At 41.0% G+C, this 18077-nt stretch overlaps 1 protein-coding gene across 1 annotated transcript in view; it reads right to left on the bottom strand.

Annotated features, from left to right (window-relative positions):
• The window catches only part of KSR2 (kinase suppressor of ras 2), a 564921-nt gene that overhangs the window by 14328 nt on the left and 532516 nt on the right, over window positions 1–18077 (bottom strand). The window contains exon 17 of the mRNA XM_040416034.1: window positions 3208–3339. Coding sequence (XP_040271968.1) covers window positions 3208–3339 — 132 coding nt within the window. The remainder of the gene's footprint in view (window positions 1–3207; window positions 3340–18077) is intronic.

The following is an 18077-nucleotide window of genomic DNA, read 5'->3' as shown; positions in this document are numbered from 1 at the left end:
CTTGGCGTTCTCTTGATGAGCTTCAAGAGGTAGTCCCCTGAAATGGTCTTCCAACAGTCTTGAAGGAGTTCCCAGAGATGCTTAGCACTTGTTGGCCCTTTTGCCTTCACTCTGCGGTCCAGCTCACCCCAAACCATCTCGATTGGGTTCAGGTCCGGTGACTGTGGAGGCCAGGTCATCTGGCGCAGCACCCCATCACTCTCCTTCATGGTCAAATAGCCCTTACTTTCAACGTTTTCCCAATTTTTCGGCTGACTGACTGACCTTCATTTCTTAAAGTAATGATGGCCACTCGTTTTTCTTGCCATAATACAAATTCTAACAGTCTATTCAGTAGGACTATCAGCTGTGTATCCACCTGACTTCTCCTCAACGCAACTGATGGTCCCAACCCCATTTATAAGGCAAGAAATCCCACTTATTAAACCTGACAGGGCACACCTGTGAAGTGAAAACCATTTCAGGGGACTACCTCTTGAAGCTCATCAAGAGAATGCCAAGAGTGTGCAAAGCAGTAAACAAAGCAAAAGGTGGCTACTTTGAAGAACCTAGAATATGACATATTTTCAGTTGTTTCACACTTGTTTGTTATGTATATAATTCCACATGTGTTAATTCATAGTTTTGATGCCTTCAGTGTGAATCTACAATTTTCATAGTCATGAAAATAAAGAAAACTCTTTGAATGAGAAGGCGTGTCCAAACTTTTGGTCTGTACTGTATATGGAGATTTATATATATACAGAAAAAATATAACACTGGGCAGCACCGCAATCAAGACTGAGGAGTAGGAGTGCCAGCGGCTATAGGTGCAATCCACCAACCAAATATATAAAGAAAGAAAAACTCAACGCGACTTCCAAAAATAACGTGCGTATTTTATTCCACCAGATGCGACGTTTTGGTCCTCTCAATGGGACCTTGCTTGAGAAACATCTGGTGGAATAAAATACGCACGTTATTTTTGGAAGTGCCGTGGAGTTTTTCTTTCTTATATATATAGATATAACTAACCACACAAAAAAAAAATCTGCACAGTAAACTAAGCAGACCGATCAGAAAAATGGATGTTTTTGATCAGCGCTCAGCAGGTGTAGAAGGCATGCATACACACAGATATTATGTGCGTGCAAAAATCTACACTAAGGCTACTTTCACACTAGCATTTTTGCTAGATCCGGCAGGGTCCAGCAAAAACGCATCCGTTAGTCATAATAACCGTCTGCATCCGTTATGAACAGATCCGGTTGTATTATCTTTAACATTTCTTAAACATTTTCTAGTGTGACAGATTGTGGCAGACGGTCATGACGGATCCGTTTTTCCCAGGACAGAAAGCAAAATACAACATGTTGCGGTTTGCTCTCCGGTCTGGGAATGCAACTAAACAGAACGGAATGCATTTTGGAGCATTCTGTTAAGTTCAGTTTTGTCCCCATTGACAATGAATGGGGATAGAGGGTGGTTTAGGGATCTGGAACAGATAAATAAAAAAAAATCAGTGCAGCATTTCCAGATGTTCTTCTTTTCTTCTTTCTTCTTTCAGCAGGAAAAGCTCAAATCGCAGTGGTGGTGCACCACAAGTCCCAGAAAGCCAACAAGAAGCACAGAGAAGCACAGAACCTCTCTGCATGCAGTCACCAGCTAGGATGGCTGCCTGCAGATAGGTTCAGCTCTTTCCTGTGCTGCTATAGCGCTGCCATTGGCTGGAGCGTTGTTCCAGCCAATCGCAACGCTGGCGGGGGACGCCAAACACTGGAGTCCCCTGCCTGACCTCGGAGGAGACTGGTGCTGACCTTATTCAGCTAATTATGTGACTTTGGAAGTTAAGTGGTTGGACCAGACCCTATTTAAGGGTTTCCTAGCAAAGGTGGTGAATATAGATTTCTGACAAAATTTCAGTTATTATTTATATTTCAAACAAGGTATTTTTTCCTATTCCACTCAAAGCCCTCTTTCACACGGGCGTCGCGTGTGAGGGCCAGATAGGATGCGGGTATGTGGAGGGAAAATCGTGCGATTTTGCCTGCAAGTGGGGTGAGTTTTGTATGCGATTGCGTTGCGTTCTTCAGTTTTTTCCACGTGAGTGCAATGTATTTTGCACGCGCGTGAGAAAAACTGAATGTGGTACCCAGACCCAAATCCGGACTTCTTCACTGAAGTTTGGGTTTGGGTTAGGTATTCTGTAGATTTTATTATTTTCCCTAAAAACATGGTTATAAGGGAAAATAATAGCATTCTTAATACAGAATGCTAAGTAAATTAGGGATGGAGGGGTTAAAAAATAAATTAAAAAAATTAAACTCACCTCATCCACTTGTTCGCACAGTCCGGCTTGTCTTCTTTCTTCTTCTTTGAGGACCTGGGAGAAAAGGACCTTTGGTGACGTCACTGCGCTCATCACATGGTCCGTCACATGATCCATCACATGGTCCATCACCATGGTGATGGACCATGTGATGAGCGCAGTGACGTCACCAAAGGTCCTTTTCTCCCAGGTCATCAAAGAAGAAGAAAGAAGACAAGCCGGGCTGTGCGAACAAGTGGATGAGATGAGTTTAATTATTATATATTTTTTTTAACCCCTCAATCCCTAATTTACTTAGCATTCTGTATTAGGAATGCTATTATTTTCCCTTATAACCATGTTATAAGGGAAAATAATAATGATCGGGTCCCCATCCTGATCGTCACCTAGAAACCATGCGTGAAAATCGCACAGCATCCGCACTTGCTTGCGGATGCTTGTGATTTTCATGCAGCCCCATTCACTTCTAAGGGGCCTGCGTTGCGTGAAAAACGTACAATATAGAGCATGCTGAGATTTTCATGCAACGCACAAGCGATTCGTGAAAATCACCGCTCATGTGCGCAGCCCCATAGAAATTAATTGGTCTGGATTCAGTGCGGGTGCAATGCGTTCACCTCACGCATTGCACCCGCGCGGAAAACTCGCCCATGTGAAAGGGGCCTAAGAGTTTGGACTATTTGGTCAGGTCCATTATAAACTCTAAATTAACACACATTTAAATTCCAGATTGTAATGCAACGAAACAAGAAAAACACCAAATAAGGGAGGTGGCACTGTATATGCTCAGTTAAATGAACCAAGATCCTTTGTTTGTAATGTAACATTCCTTGGAATTATTGTTGTTTTCTATTATGCATTCTCCCACTACACTAAAATATTTTATTAATTCTACTTACCCAAGTGCAAATACATCAGAGTGCTTTGAGAATGGAAGTTTATCCTCCTCCGTGTCAGGAGACAGCTGCCGTATTATTTCAGGAGCCAAATGACAAAGCCAACCATTAGGGATCCGCAGCTTGTCTACTCGTCTGATCAATGCAAAAAAGAGTAGTCTATATAAATATTTGTGCCATGGATTAGATTTATTCCATGTATTTAAACATGGCGATAAACAAATGAAATAACAGGAGTAATGAAACATCTGCTGTCAAACAGAAGGATGTAGGGAGTGCCTCAGGAGTCTTATGACCACAGACATGCTTAAAGTTGCAGTATACTAACTTTTTTTCAGGTAGAGGAACTTTACTGTGATTATAAAGTTATGTAATTCATAATTTCATTTTCTCAGATCTAAATAGATTTCACTATGGAAAGTTTTGCATACCAACCATTTTATTTTTCAATTGCTGCAACGATTTTCAAAATAAATAAGCACTTTTACAAAGTCTTGGTTATGAATATCATTTGTATGTACAGTTCCTATTATTATTTATTATTAAAGCACTATTCATTCCATGGTGCAATACATATGAAAAGGAGTGTACATTTATAATACAAAAGCATTGCAATAAGCACGAACAAGACAAGTTACAAACTGGTACAGAAGGAGAGAGGACCCTGCCCGGAAGGGTTTACAATTTATAAGGGATGGGGGAAGCATCCAGTAGGTGAGGATAAAGCTGGTCATCCGGCAGTATAGTGGCAGCAGGGTTACTGTAGGCTGTAGGCTTATCTAAAGAGGTGGGTTTTCAGGTTTCTTTTAAAGGTTTCCATGGTAGGTGAGAGTTTGATATATTGGGGTAGAAAGTTCCAGAGTGTAAGGGATGCAGAGAAGAAATCTTGGAGGCGATTGTGGGAAGAGGTGATAAGAGGAGAGCAGAGAAGGTGGTCATGTGAGGATTGGAGATTACGTATGGGGTTGTAGCTCTGTGATGGATGGTCTTATATGTATTTGTTAATATTTTAAACTGAATTTGCTGGGAAACGGTGAGCCAGTGAAGGGATGGGCAGAGAGGAGAGGCAGAGGAGTACTGGGATGGGGGGGGGAGCGAGAGATGGATTAACTGGGCAGCAGAGATGAGTATAGACTGGAGGGGTGCTAGAGTGCTAGATGGGAGGCCACAGAGGAGGATCTTACAGTACGCTAGGCGGGAGAGGATGAGGGCATGTACAAGCATTTTTGCACTTTCCTGTTTGAGGAATGTGCTGATCCAAGAGGTATTTTTGAGTTCCTTTGTAGACCTGTGTGTCACCATGATTACAGATGACAAACAAACCCCGTGTAATCTGACCCTGCAGTCATGTGTTACTCTCATCTTTTTAATACCCTTTTAAATTAAGGCAATATGTGGATTGCCGTAACAAGACAAGTTATCCGACTTGGGCTCAATCAGTTGTGAATAAAGACGCCTTGGGGGAGATCTAATTACAATGTGCAAAAACATTAAAAGATTATACAGAGATCTTTCTAATGCTCTTTTTGTACCTAGGCCTGTAACCATGACTGCAACATCTGAACAGTTAGTCAGAGGGAGTGGACTCCCCTTGTCCTCCAATTGGGCCTGCATGACAAATTTGTGGGGTTCCAATCGGTTGTCATGGCAGCCAGGGCCATTCTGAAGGCCCCCAGGCTTGCCACCTTATGGCACCTATTACACCGTACAGTACCTCTGGTAGGGTGAAATAAAATGCCAGTGCAGTTTCTATTCACATGAATGCAGAGAAATTGCTATGAATAGTACAATTGATTGAATAATTACAGATTCAAGTCCTGTAACAGTAAAAAAAAAAAGTAATCAGTAAAATAAACTTTTTTAGAGATATTAAAAAGCAAAAAATAATAAAAATTTAAATACCTTTTCTAATTTATCATATTAAAAATAAAAACAACAAAAAATAAACATAATTGGTGTCATATGAAAATGTCCAAACTACTAAAATATCATGTTATTTGTCCAGCACAATGTAGGACTAATATTTTGATTGATTTGAAAGCGTCATTAATTTCATGGCACTGTACATCAAGAGAGGGTTACACCTACTAAAATAAAAAATACAAATACGAAAAAACATGAAACTATCAACAAACTGATGCAGAGGGGGGAGGACCCTACCCGCGAGGGCTTACAATATATAGCACATTCAGTAGGATGATGATGGTGATATTATAACTGGACAAGAATACTTGGGTTTGGATTTTTTGTTGTTAGCTTTTACCAGCAGGTAGAACAGCGGATAAGACTTTGGATGCCATTGGCATGATTTACGCTACTAAACAAACGCATCAATATCGGATCGGCAGGGGTGCTGGCAGTCGGGGGTGCTGTTTACTGTATGCTGGGGGTGCTGTTCGAAGAGAACGCAGTGCTCCTGCGAGCATTGCAGTGTAATTACAGCTCCTCTGTCCCATTCATTTGAACGGGATGGAGTGTAACTACAACTGGCCCTTCCTATTTAAAGTGAATGGGACATATTAGCTGTAATTACACTGCTTGCCACTACAATGCCGGCAGCAAGCAGCTAAACAATGAAGAGAATGCAGCACTCGTAGAAAGATAAGGTCATCAACATGGATCTCTAATAATCTGTTCTTTCAGATATTCTGTGTAATCTCCAAAGCCTGGTGGTGGTTTACAGAGCAGCTCTCATAAATAAGAAAACATTCTGATGACATTAAAGTGAAATTAGATTATGCATTTGGCAATAAAGACCACAAGACAACAAATCACACCACAAATTGGCCACTGGAAAAAGCAGTAATTACAGAAAGCCTGATGAGATTACTTTCATTGAGTGAAATAACTAGTAAATAGTGTTCTATGAATTAGAATTAAATGGTTTGGAAAAAAGAGAAAATAGAACCTACACCGTAATTTACGAACAAACAAATGTCCAGCTTGAATCGCAACCTCACAGAGGCATTACAGGGTTCCACAGTTTTCAAACGATCTCCTGGATCTGAATACTTTTGTAATTGATTGTAATATAATATTTTGTATGGCCATTGAGTTATACAATCAAATATATGTGTATAGCGCCACCTGCTGTTTGTTCCTTTCCTTATTTCTGCATCCAGTCTCAGTAGCATCGTAGAGCTGGACGCACATGCTCTTTTCCATCCTTCAACTGCCACCAGTCCTATCTTCTGTTAGAAACTGTGACAGTTACAGGGAGAGATAAGCAGCAGAAAAGATACACCCCCAGCTGCCACAGGCAAAAAGCTGCAGCAGAAAAGGAACACCCCCTGAGAAAGGACATGCTCCCTGAACTGTGGCAAGGAGAAAGCTGCAGCAGAATGCATATACGTACACCCCCTGAGCTGCTTTAGAAAGGACACACACCTTAAGAAAGGACACACTCCCTGAGCTGTCAGAGCATTTGGAGCAATGAATGGGGAGATCTCTGGATCCATGTGAGGTACAGGGCTTTAACTTTTGTTTTTTACATTAATCATGGGATAAACCATTTAACAAAGGATGCACCTAAACCACATAGCATAACAGTTTGCAACATATTTCCAGAAATATGAACAGAAAAGTGTGATGGACACTTGTATGATATTTGCAGGATGCAGTAAAAAAAAAAAAAAAAAAACTAAACTGTATGTAGTCTATAAAAATAGAATTCCCCTGCAGAGGCCATAGTGTACAACTGTACATTGTGGCCTCTAAAATGGACAAATCATCATCAGCTTTGCGTTAGAGATCTCAGTAGGTAGACCAGCAGAGATCAGGGGTTGACTGTGATGAGATGAATGCAGAGGAACTATTGGAATAACAATTATTTCTAAATCAAATCCAATCGTAACAGTATATTACGGAATCGCTTGTTATGACATTCCTTAACCAGGATTTTCACTCCAAATAAAAAAATACTACATATTAGTAAATATTTTTTGAGCTTACACTATTTCTTTGACAGCAGGAAGTGCAGCCATATTGCTTGCAATATATCATATGCATATGCAAGTTCTATTAACCCCTTACAGACATCCCCTGTGCATGTACGCTGGATATTGGTTCTTTAAAGATTTTACACAGCAAACACCAGGAGGCAAAGTCCATGAACAGCGAAGTCGTGCACAGACTTTAAGACCCTCATATACGACCACGGAATCTAAAGAGGTCTTTTCCCAGGAGCGCTATGCTCCCAAGGCCCGAAAGACTCCCTTGCACCAAGATTGAGGGATTGGAGGCCTGCCATAGCAATGTTCCAAAGGAGCAATGCCACATAGGAACATAGCAGATCTCCCATGGACTGCAATGGTAATTTATTGAAGTCTATGGGAAAAGCGATCAGATGATTGCATGTTCAAGTCTGTAAAAAAAAAAAAAGTAAAAACCTTTTTTAAAAATATAAAAAAATAAGAATTCAAATCACCTCCTTTCCCCATATTAAACATAAATATATATAATAAAAAAATAAACATCACTAGTATCATCGAAGGGAGATTTACCAATCCTGATGCAAAGGAAAACTGACTTAGTTGCCCATAGCAACCAATCAGATTGATCCTTTTGTTTTCCAATGAAAAATGAAAGGTAGAATCGAATTAGTTGCTATGGGCAACTAGGCCAGACATTTGGGGTTAAAGCATGATTGTTGTCAGAGGGAATAGCAGCTTATGTAGTTGCTGTGCTCCATAGATTATACGAGGAGAAAGCCATAGAGCGGAAAGTGGAATAAGACATCACAAAGGATTGAGATAAGATATTCAAGTCATTTCATTTTATCTTCTGACAATATTCATAGCATGCCCATGTTTCTGACAGTGCGTGACAAAAATAGAATTGCCGAAAAAAATATTCCTGTAAAGAATTTCCCCTACATTTACAAAAGGGACTGTCCTACTGTTAAGACGGTGGTCCCCCGCTAAAGAGTTTTATGTGCATTTCCCATATGTATGCTACCAAAGAGTTAAAAATGTGCATTTCACGTATCTAAGCGTTTTCCTGTGTAATGGGCAGGAAGGAGTTAACAGGCTGTAGCAACCCGTTGCTAGGTGGGGCTGTTTTCCACCCTGCTCATAGGGAGGAGAGAGTCAGTATAGCAGGGATTAGCAACCTTCGGCAGTCCAACTGCTGTGAAACTACAACTCCCAGCATGCAAATATGCTCGGCTGTTCTCACAACTGCCATAGAAGTGAATGGAGCATTCAGGGAGTTGTAGTTTCAGAACATCTGGAGTGCCGGAGGTTGCTGATCCCTGCAGTATAGAATACAGTCAGTCTAGACCCATCCAGCTCCACAGACTCCTGGCGATCACATGATCGCTGGGACTGGAGCAAGAAGCGTAATTGCCGTTTACTGATCTCATTGGGCGCCGTGTACACACCAGGGCTCCCGTTCACGCAGCTGCATGATTAGTGTGCGGATGTGATCTCTGCCCGGACATTTTAAAACATTTGTGCAGAGATATATGCCGACCGTCTAGATGTATATAGTCAACGGGTGGTCGGCAAGTGGTTAAAATACAGCATGATAAAACAATGATGTCTTTTTGGCCTCATGCAGCGACCGTTGTTCGAGTCCGCATCCGAGCCGCAAAAAGTTTTTGCGGCTCGCGTGGGGACCAATTCACTTCAATGGGGCCGCAAAAGATGCTGACAGCACTCCATGTGCTGTCCGCATCCGTTGCACTATTCCGTGGCCCTGCAAAAAAATAGAACATGTCCTATTCTTGTCCTTTTTGCGGACAATAATAGGCATTTGTACAATGGGCCGCCCGTTCTGCAAATTGCGGAAGGCACACGGGCGGCTTCCGTTTTTTGCGGATCCGCGGTTTGCGGACCACAAAAAAGGGCACGGTCGTGTGCATGTAGCCTTTGAAGGATTTTTTCATCCCCTTCTACATAGGGAAGAAACATCTGAAAAAAAAACACTTCAAACATTTCTGAAGATAAAACCAGCATTTTAAAAACACCATAAAAAACACATGCAAAAATCTGTCATTTATAGGGCATATTTTTAGCCCAAAAAAAGCCAGGCCAAATTCATATGTGAAGAGGGCCTAACACAACTTTTAAATTTACTATAGATTTTTTTCCTTTTTATTTTACACTTTTAAGCGTTCATTTACCTGAAAAAACATCATATGAAATGAAAGCGCAATTTCCATTGTAATAAATGATCTGATTATGTATAACATGTAAAAACTAAGAAATCTTTAGATATCTAAGATTTCACTGTAGAAAAACACTTGGGGTGTTTATCAAGAGTGCAATTTTTGTAGTCAGTTTTGTTTGAATCTCTGTTGCTGTTTCACACCTAGGGTGTTTCAGCTTGCAGGTACAGCAGACAATGCTGGGAATGGCCGGACGAAAACCGCTGTTACAGCGTTTTTTCTCTCTCCGATTCTCTGCATATTTGCCATGTAGCGGCCGTATCGCTGCCAGATCCCATTATAGTCAATGGGGTCCGGCGGTAAGGTGGTAGTACCCCTCAATGCCAGACCCCAATGATATGGAGAACTCTATATCTACTGGAACAGCCTGCCAGAATTTTCTTCTGCAAGTGCGATATTAGCCTTACTTGAGCCAAATTTATCTAACATTGTTCTTTGATAAGTTTGTCAGATCTTTAAATATGTCTAGAGATTTCTGAAATCTGGCACTAGATCTCATTAATAGGACAGTTCTATCAGTGCAGGCTTTTTTTAACTCAATATTAATAGAAAACATTTTATAATAATTTTTGGTTATTTTTCTTTTTTATTTTGGCAGTACTATACCATTGAAATACAAGATATTGTCCTCTTGTAGCAGTTTACACAGAGAACTAAAAATCATATATTGACAGGTAATCCACTGTCATTTTACTCCTGCTGTAAGGGAAAGATGTAATCTGCTAGTATAATAGTAGGTGTAGAATTGAAATAACATAACATCTCCATTGTTCTCTTAATAGGCCTAGATAAAGATGTCCACAGATGAACACTTATCAGTGTGATGGTCTAATTGAGTCACTCATCCCCCTTCTCTCTGCCTCAGCGAATAGTCCAACTGAGAAAGTCAAGCAAGGCTATTGGGCAGACTAGATGGGCCAAATGGTTCTTATCTGCCGACACATTCTATGTTTCTATGTTTCTAAGGCTATATGCTGTGCTATAAGTCTAAACAAAGGAGGAAGTGAAAGAACCAGGACAGGAAGCAGAATACATGGGATGAGATTTATCAAGACAGGCATTTTCAGTACCAGTCTTGATCCAGTGTGCACTGGAATTAGATGTGCCTAATTTATTCAGAGGCAGATGCCTCTTAATTAATAGCACCTCTTACACTTTGTGCGACAGAAACTTCAAACTTCGCCAGCTAGTGGCTGCCCCTCCTGCTAAGCCCTGCCTATTTTTTTTACCACTTTCGAAAAGTGGTGAGAAGAGCTAAAAGTTGAAAATGATGGTGCAAATATAATGGGTTACCATAATTTGGAACTTCTAAATGCTACTTTTGTGGAATTAAAATTATATTAAATCTCCCCCATAGAGTGACTAAAAAAATACTGTATATCCAGAAAACCATCTGCCCATTAAAAAATACATAGAATATTCACATATGCGCTCTTAGTATGTGTTTTTTTATTAAATTGATGGGAAGGTCCCTTTAACATAGAAATCATGACTACGTTTCAAAAGAGACAGCATAAAATAACCAAAACTCACAATTTTTGAGCAAATAAGCCAAAAAAGCTATAAAACATTATTTCTGTGACTTTTTGAAACTAGAATTCTGGAGTGCAGAGTAAAATTGCTGTCTTGTAAAATTACCCCCCATTTTACCTATATCCATAAACTTCAAGCAGGAATAAGAAAAAGAACAGCACAGTGTATGCATTCCCCTTTTCCACGTTTTTTTCACATGACAAACACAAACTTAAATGTTTTTTATTGGGATTTTGTGTGATAGACCAACACAAAGTAGCAAGTATGTGTGAAGTGGAAAGAAAATGATACAAGGTTTTCAAGATTTTTAATAAATACAAATCTGGAAAGTGTGAAGTGCATTTGTATTAAGTCCCCCAGCAATTTTCATGTCTTGCCACAGATTCTATATGAGATTTAGGTCTGGACTTTGACTGGGCCATTCTAACACATGAATATATTTTGATCTACACCATTCCATTGTAGCTCTGGCTGTATGTTTAGGGTTGTTGTCCAGCTGGAAGGTGAACCTCCACCCCAGTCTCAAGTCTCTTGCAGCCTCTAACAGGTTTTCCTCCAGGATTGTCCTCTATTTAGCTCCATCCATCTTCCCATCAACTCTGATCAGCCTCACTGTCCCTGCTGAAGGAAAGCATCCCTACAGCATGATGCTGCCACCACCATGTTTCACGGTGAGGATGGTGTGCTTAAGGTCATGTGTAGTGTTAGTTTTCTGTCACACATAGTGTTTTACATTTAGGCCAAAAGGTTCAACTTTGGTCTCATCTGACCAGAGCACCTTCTTCCACATGTTTGCTGTGTCCCCTACATGACTTGTGGCAAACTGCAAACTGGATTTCTTATTGCTTGTTTTCTTCTAACACTCTTCCACAAAGGCCAGATTTGTGGAGTACACAATTATTAGTTGTCCTGTAGACAGATTCTCCCACCTGAGCTGTGGATCTCTGCAGTTCCTCCAGAGTGATCATGGGCCTCTTGGCTGCTTCTCTAATTAATGCTCTCCTTGCCTGTGCAGTTAGTTTAGATGTATGGGCATGTCTTGGTAGGTTTGCAGTTGTGCCACTCCTTCCATTTTCAGTTGATGGATTGAACAGTTCTTCAGGAGATGTTCAGAGCTTGGGATATTTTTTTATAACCTAACCCTGGTTTACACTTTTCGGCAACTTTATCCCTGACTTGTCTGGTGTGTTCCTTGGTTTTCATAATGCTATTTGATCATTAATATTCACTAGAAAACCGCCTTCACAGAACAGCTATAGTTATACTGACAATAAATTACACACAGGTGGACTATATTTAATAATTAGGTGACTTCTGAAGGCAATTGGTGACACTGGATTTTATTTAGGGGTATCAGAGTACAAGGGGCTGAATACAAATGCATGTCACACTTTTCATATATTTATTTAATAAAAATGGTAATCCTCTTTAAACTAAATGAGGAGTCCTAATGAAAATAGTACAAAAATGAGTTAATACACTTTCAATATGTGCAAAACATTGTGGTAAACTAGGAAGATGTATGATAAAGAAGTTTTGAAGAGAGTTCATTGCACTGCAGTGGACTGTAGGATGGGAGTTCTGCTGAGCTGTCATAGCCCTGGTATCATATGGGATAAATTGTATTTATACATGTCTGGAAGAGGCTATCCACCTCCGCAGGCCGCCTGCCCTAAGACCAAAGAACAACAAAGCTGGGTGTTTAAAGATAACCTTGAAGCGTATAATTAGAAGGGTTTTTTCTGTAGTTGGAACTGATGTTTAATGCATCCCAAGCCTTTCAAACCCCAGAGAGGCAGTGCAGAAAGCCCACAGTAGATTGCGCCAGGTGTCCTCATTTCCCGACTCTGCAGCTCATCCTGACACATCATAAGAAAAATAATTGCTCAACATCATTTTTTTTGCTGTGTTTTAATTGCAAGGTATGTTACAATGAAACGCTCATCATAAAAGGCATAGAAGAAAGGATCTCCCACATAATAATGCAGAAACTTTACAGCTGCTAATAGCAGTTTTCACATGTGCTTCCCTAGACACTTTAAGTAACAGTGAACCTTTGAGAATGGAGACAGACAGAGATGGCAAAAATCCATCCGCTAAGGTCATGGTGTCGAATTGCAACATGTATGTTATCTTATACAGCATATGTCAGCAACCTATGCAAACCTGTCTTCTCTAGATATGGCTGAGTTCTGTATTTTAGGCTTAAGACTCTGTTGTAAGACTTCGTAAATCGAGTGGCGAAGGAATTGTCTCTTCTTGCATTGCTATTTTTATTCCTAGCAATTTACTTCACCGGGAACGTAGTGCTTCCCCCCTGCTGTCACGGTAGAGAGATTTATTTTACAGAGAGATTTTGCACTTTGTAGAAAACAGAGAGATATCTTGTATGTTTTAGGCATCTCCAAAACACACACAGATCTTAGTTATGGCCATGCACATACCATTAAAATATGGCATCTTCTGTTGTGTGAAAGACATACTGGTCAATAAATTCCTTATACTCCCATAAGCCTGTCACAGTCAGTGCATGGTGACAGCATGGAGTCGAGGTCTGTTGGCAATCTGCTTTCATGAACAAATTGATTTTCTGAGAGCTGATCACTAGTGGCTGCTGTTTTACTGTGAAAAATGTGTGATGTGCTTGACCACTGAAGGCTGCTATTTTGTCCTTAAAGGGGTATCCACTGGACAAGGGATAACAGTTAGATCTATGGATGACTGATCTCTGGGATCTCAAGACCGGTGATTCTGGGTCCCACACATATAAATGGAGTGACATTCAAACATGCTCCCTGCCGCTCTATTATTGTCTATACGGCTGTCGGACATAGCCGAGTACAGCTCTTAGTTGTCTTTGGCTGTCCCACAGAGTTTGAAAGATGTTGCAGTGCGCATGCTCCACTGCCACTCCATTCAAACAGAGGACCTCCCCCCCTCCATTCTTGTAATTCACAGCAATCAGACACCAATGAATACAACAGTTTTCCAGTTTTGTAATTAAAATATCCCTATAAGCTTTACCAAGATGGCCAGGGTTGTTGCTAATGGAAACCATCTTGCTTACTGTTTAAGCCAACTTAAAGAGATTGTTCTCTTATTTTAGACTCTGGTGGCATATCACTCGAATATGCCACCAATGTCAGTAAGGTGGTGGTCCACCTCTGGGACCCACATGTATCTCCAGAATGGTCACTTGAAAGTGAAGGAGAATGTATTTGCTGGCCCTCACAGAAACTTGGCTTGAACTGTAGGACAGCCTGCTGCTCTTATGGTGGTCTACACTTTTCCCATATCCCTAGACCTGATGACAGGCATAGTGTGGCAGTAAGCATTCTACTTTCTCCACAGTGCACATTTCAGGTCATTCCCCCTGTACCCTCTCTCACATCCCCCTTAATTGAGGTCCACACACCATCAGACTCTTCTGCCCATTCCCTGTTGTCTATCGCCCCTCAGGTTCCCCCCATCTGGATCACTGCGCTGCCTGGCTTAATCAATTCCTATCATCTGAGTCACCAAATCTTATTATGGATGATTTTAATATCCCCATTGATGATTCTATCTCCCCATCAGCCTCTCACTTTCTTTCCATAACCTCCTCTTTTAGCCTCTGACAACTTTCTTCCTCTGCCACACACAAAGACAGCAATACGCTTGATCTAGTCTTCTTCCACCTCTGCTGAATCTCGGACTTTATTAATTCCACCTTCCTGCTTTCTGACCCCAGACTTCTTTCCTTCACTATAAAGATCTTTCACTCTTCTCATGACATTCCTACCTTTCACACATACAGAAGTCTACACACCATTAACTCCCAGCAACTCATTGACACCCTACAGTTATCTCTTGCCACAGTCTCTTCCCTCTCCTGTCCAGATCTTGCTGCTAATTATTACAACCATTTCCTAAAGACCACCTTGGATGCAGCAGCTCCAATTACAGTCTGACCTTCCCGACGTAGAACGTGGCAACCCTGGCACACACCTGTAAACAAATTTTCTCCAGCGGAGCTCTAGATATGCAAAAAACATATGGAGAAAATAACAAACAACTGCAGATTTCCTTCATTATAAATGTATGCTTAAAGGGACACTGTCACCTGGATTTCACTTACTGAGCTAATAACATTACCACATCAGTCTCTAAGATTTACATTAAAATATACTAGTATTACAGCCGTTTGTCTTTCATTTGTCTAGAATAGATTTTAATCATATGTTAATTACCTCCATAAGGAGCCCAAGGGGCTGTCCCTCCGGCCACTGGAGCCCAGCCGTGCCAATTATCTCGGAGCCCAGCACCGCCCCACTGCTAATTTATTCACTGCTCATCACCGGAGTAAAGTGTTTGTTGCACCCGAAATCTCACACATGCGCCGTGGATACTCATGTCAGCGCCCGCACAGTCTCCTGGCATCAGCCACACAGAACGAAGTGCGCATGCGCCCGCTTCGCTCAACCCGGAAATGCGCAAGATTTCGGGCACAACAAACAAACATGACGCAGTGAATAAATTAGCAGTGGGGCAGTGCTGGGCTCCAAGATAATGGGCGTGGCTGGGCTCCAACGGCCGGAGGGACAGCCCCTTGGGCTCTTTATCAAGGTAATTAGCATATGATTAAAAGCTATTTTCTAGACAAATGAAAAGACAAATACTAGTATATATTAATATAAATCGTGGAGACTGATGTGGTGATGTTAATAGTTCGGTAAGTGAAATCCAGGTGACAGTGTCCCTTTAAAACCTACTACTCGGCCCTCCACATTGCCACTATTTCACCTCTCTCATCACATCACTCTCAAATAACCCAAAATGACTCTTTAATAATTTTTACTCTCTTCTAAGCCCTAAAGTCCATGTGCCCATCACTGACCTCCGTTTTAATGACCTGGCCACTTACTTCAGTAATAAAATTGGTAACATCCGGCAGGGACTAATCTCCAAGTCCCCAACCAGTTTCAATCCTCCTCCCTCCCACACTTCCTTGTGTTCTCTCTCCTCTTTCGACCCTGTAATGGAAGAAGAATTCTTCTTGACCCACGAACTGCAGCAGTGATCCTATTCCCTCACACCTTCTCCAGTCTTTCTCTCGGCTGTCAATACTCACTTCACTACAACATTTAACCTCTCTCTTATGGTATCTTTTTGTCCTCTTTCAAACATTCTATTATATTCCCACGACAAAAAACAAACAAACGTCTTGACCCGTCCTGTGCTGCTAACTACCGACCTGTTTCTAACTTTCCCTCATCTCTAAACTCCTGGGACATCTCATCTACTTTTGCTTAATAAGCTTTCTGCAAACTCTATACCTGACCCCTTACAATCTCTAAACTGCCCTTACCAAAGTCTGTAATGATCTCTTGACATCAAAAAGAAATGGTAACTACTCTCTATTGATTCTTCTGGATCTCTCTGCTGCATTTGATACAGCCACCACCTCCTCCTCCCTATGCTCCACTCAAATGTCCTTAAGGGCAGCATGCTCTCTTGGTTATCTTCCTATCTCTTTAGCAGCTCCTTTAGTGTATCATTTTGCTGGCTCTACTTCTCCTCATCCTCTTGATGTTGAGGTTCCTCAGTCCTAGGTCCTTCCTCAGTAAACATGGCTTCTCTCTATCTGAAACTGAACCTCTCAAAAACGGAACTTATTGTCTTTCCCCAACTACTAACCCACCTAAACTTGATATTTCAATTTCATTCTGTGGTACTATCATAACCCCTGGGCAGCACACCTTCTGTCCTGGGGTTATGTTTGACTCAGAGCTTTCCTTTGTTCCCTATTCACTTGCATGCTCATGTCGTCTGCACTGCAAGAGCATCTCCAGAATCTGCCATTTTCTCACTGTAGAAACAGACAAAACTCCTGTAGTTGCTTTGATTCAATCCTATCTTGACTACTGTAACTCATTTCTAATCTGTCTTCCTATCATTAAAATCTCCCCCCTTCAGTCTGTCCTAAATGCAGCAGCCAGGCTTATCTATCTGTCCACCCACTACACTGATGCCTTTAGCCTGTGCCTGTCACGTCACTGTTGCCCATCCACCACAGAATACAGTTCAAACTCCTCACCCACAAAGCTCTCCACAGTTCTGCATCTCAGTACATCTCCTCCCTTATTTCTGTTTAACACTCTACTTGTGCTCTCCATTCTGCCAACCATCTAAGATTAACGTCCTCCATAATTCAAACCTCTTATTCCCATCTTCAAGACTTTTCTCGAGCTGCACCTACTCTCTGGAATGCTCTGCCCCAGATAATCAAGTTAATTCCCAACCTCCTTACCTTCAAAAATGCCTTAAAAAAACATCCTTCGGGCAGGCTTTTAATGTTCCCTAAACAGACTCCTTAATGTTTACCCCCCAACACTTATTCTTCAAAACTGAATGCCATCTTCTGACAGTAATCCCCACATTTAAAGCACTATCTCACACAGCTCAGCCTGCATCTTTCCTTTTAGTACAAAGATGGCTGGACCATTTCATATAACAATCAACTTTACCTTTTGTGTCACCCCTACATCCTCATAGTTTATGAGAGCAGGACCCTCACTCTTAGTGTATCAGTTGTGTATCAGCCTGTAATTTTGTGATGTCTTTTGTTTTGCACATGAACCCTCTGAATTGTAAAGCACTGCGGAACATGGTGGCACTATATAAAGATTATTATTAATTATTATTATTATTATGCACTGCGCATGTGTTGCAGGCACACAGTTAATTTGTATGGGAGTTGTGTCGTCCGGTTTAATTGAACTTGTATAGGGAGAACTGTAATGGCCAATATGGACTAAAATGTGTGTGACTGTCTGTGAAATGATTCTTTACCAGATAATTGTTTGTTCAACAGCTGTCCCACCATCAACCAAAGTTTATCTAATATGGCCACCTTAAGGTCTTAAGGACAATGCAAACTTGAGCAATTCTTTGTCTAGAATATGAATATACTTTAAAAGTTCTCCGGGAATTAAGAAAATGAAAATGCGTAAATATTACTTTATTATAAATATATTCCCAAATACCTTTCGTTAGTTATAATGGCTCCTTTTGTCTAGGGAACAATGATTAGGAGAAACAAAATGGCCACTGTCCTATTAGTACACACAAAACCTTTCCTAATCACACAGGAGGAAAAGTTACTTCACAACACTGAGGTAAAAAGCTGCCT

Source organism: Bufo bufo, chromosome 2 (assembly GCF_905171765.1).
Source record: "Bufo bufo chromosome 2, aBufBuf1.1, whole genome shotgun sequence".
Lineage (NCBI taxonomy): Eukaryota > Metazoa > Chordata > Amphibia > Anura > Bufonidae > Bufo > Bufo bufo.
This window is presented reverse-complemented; position numbering and strand designations above follow the sequence as displayed.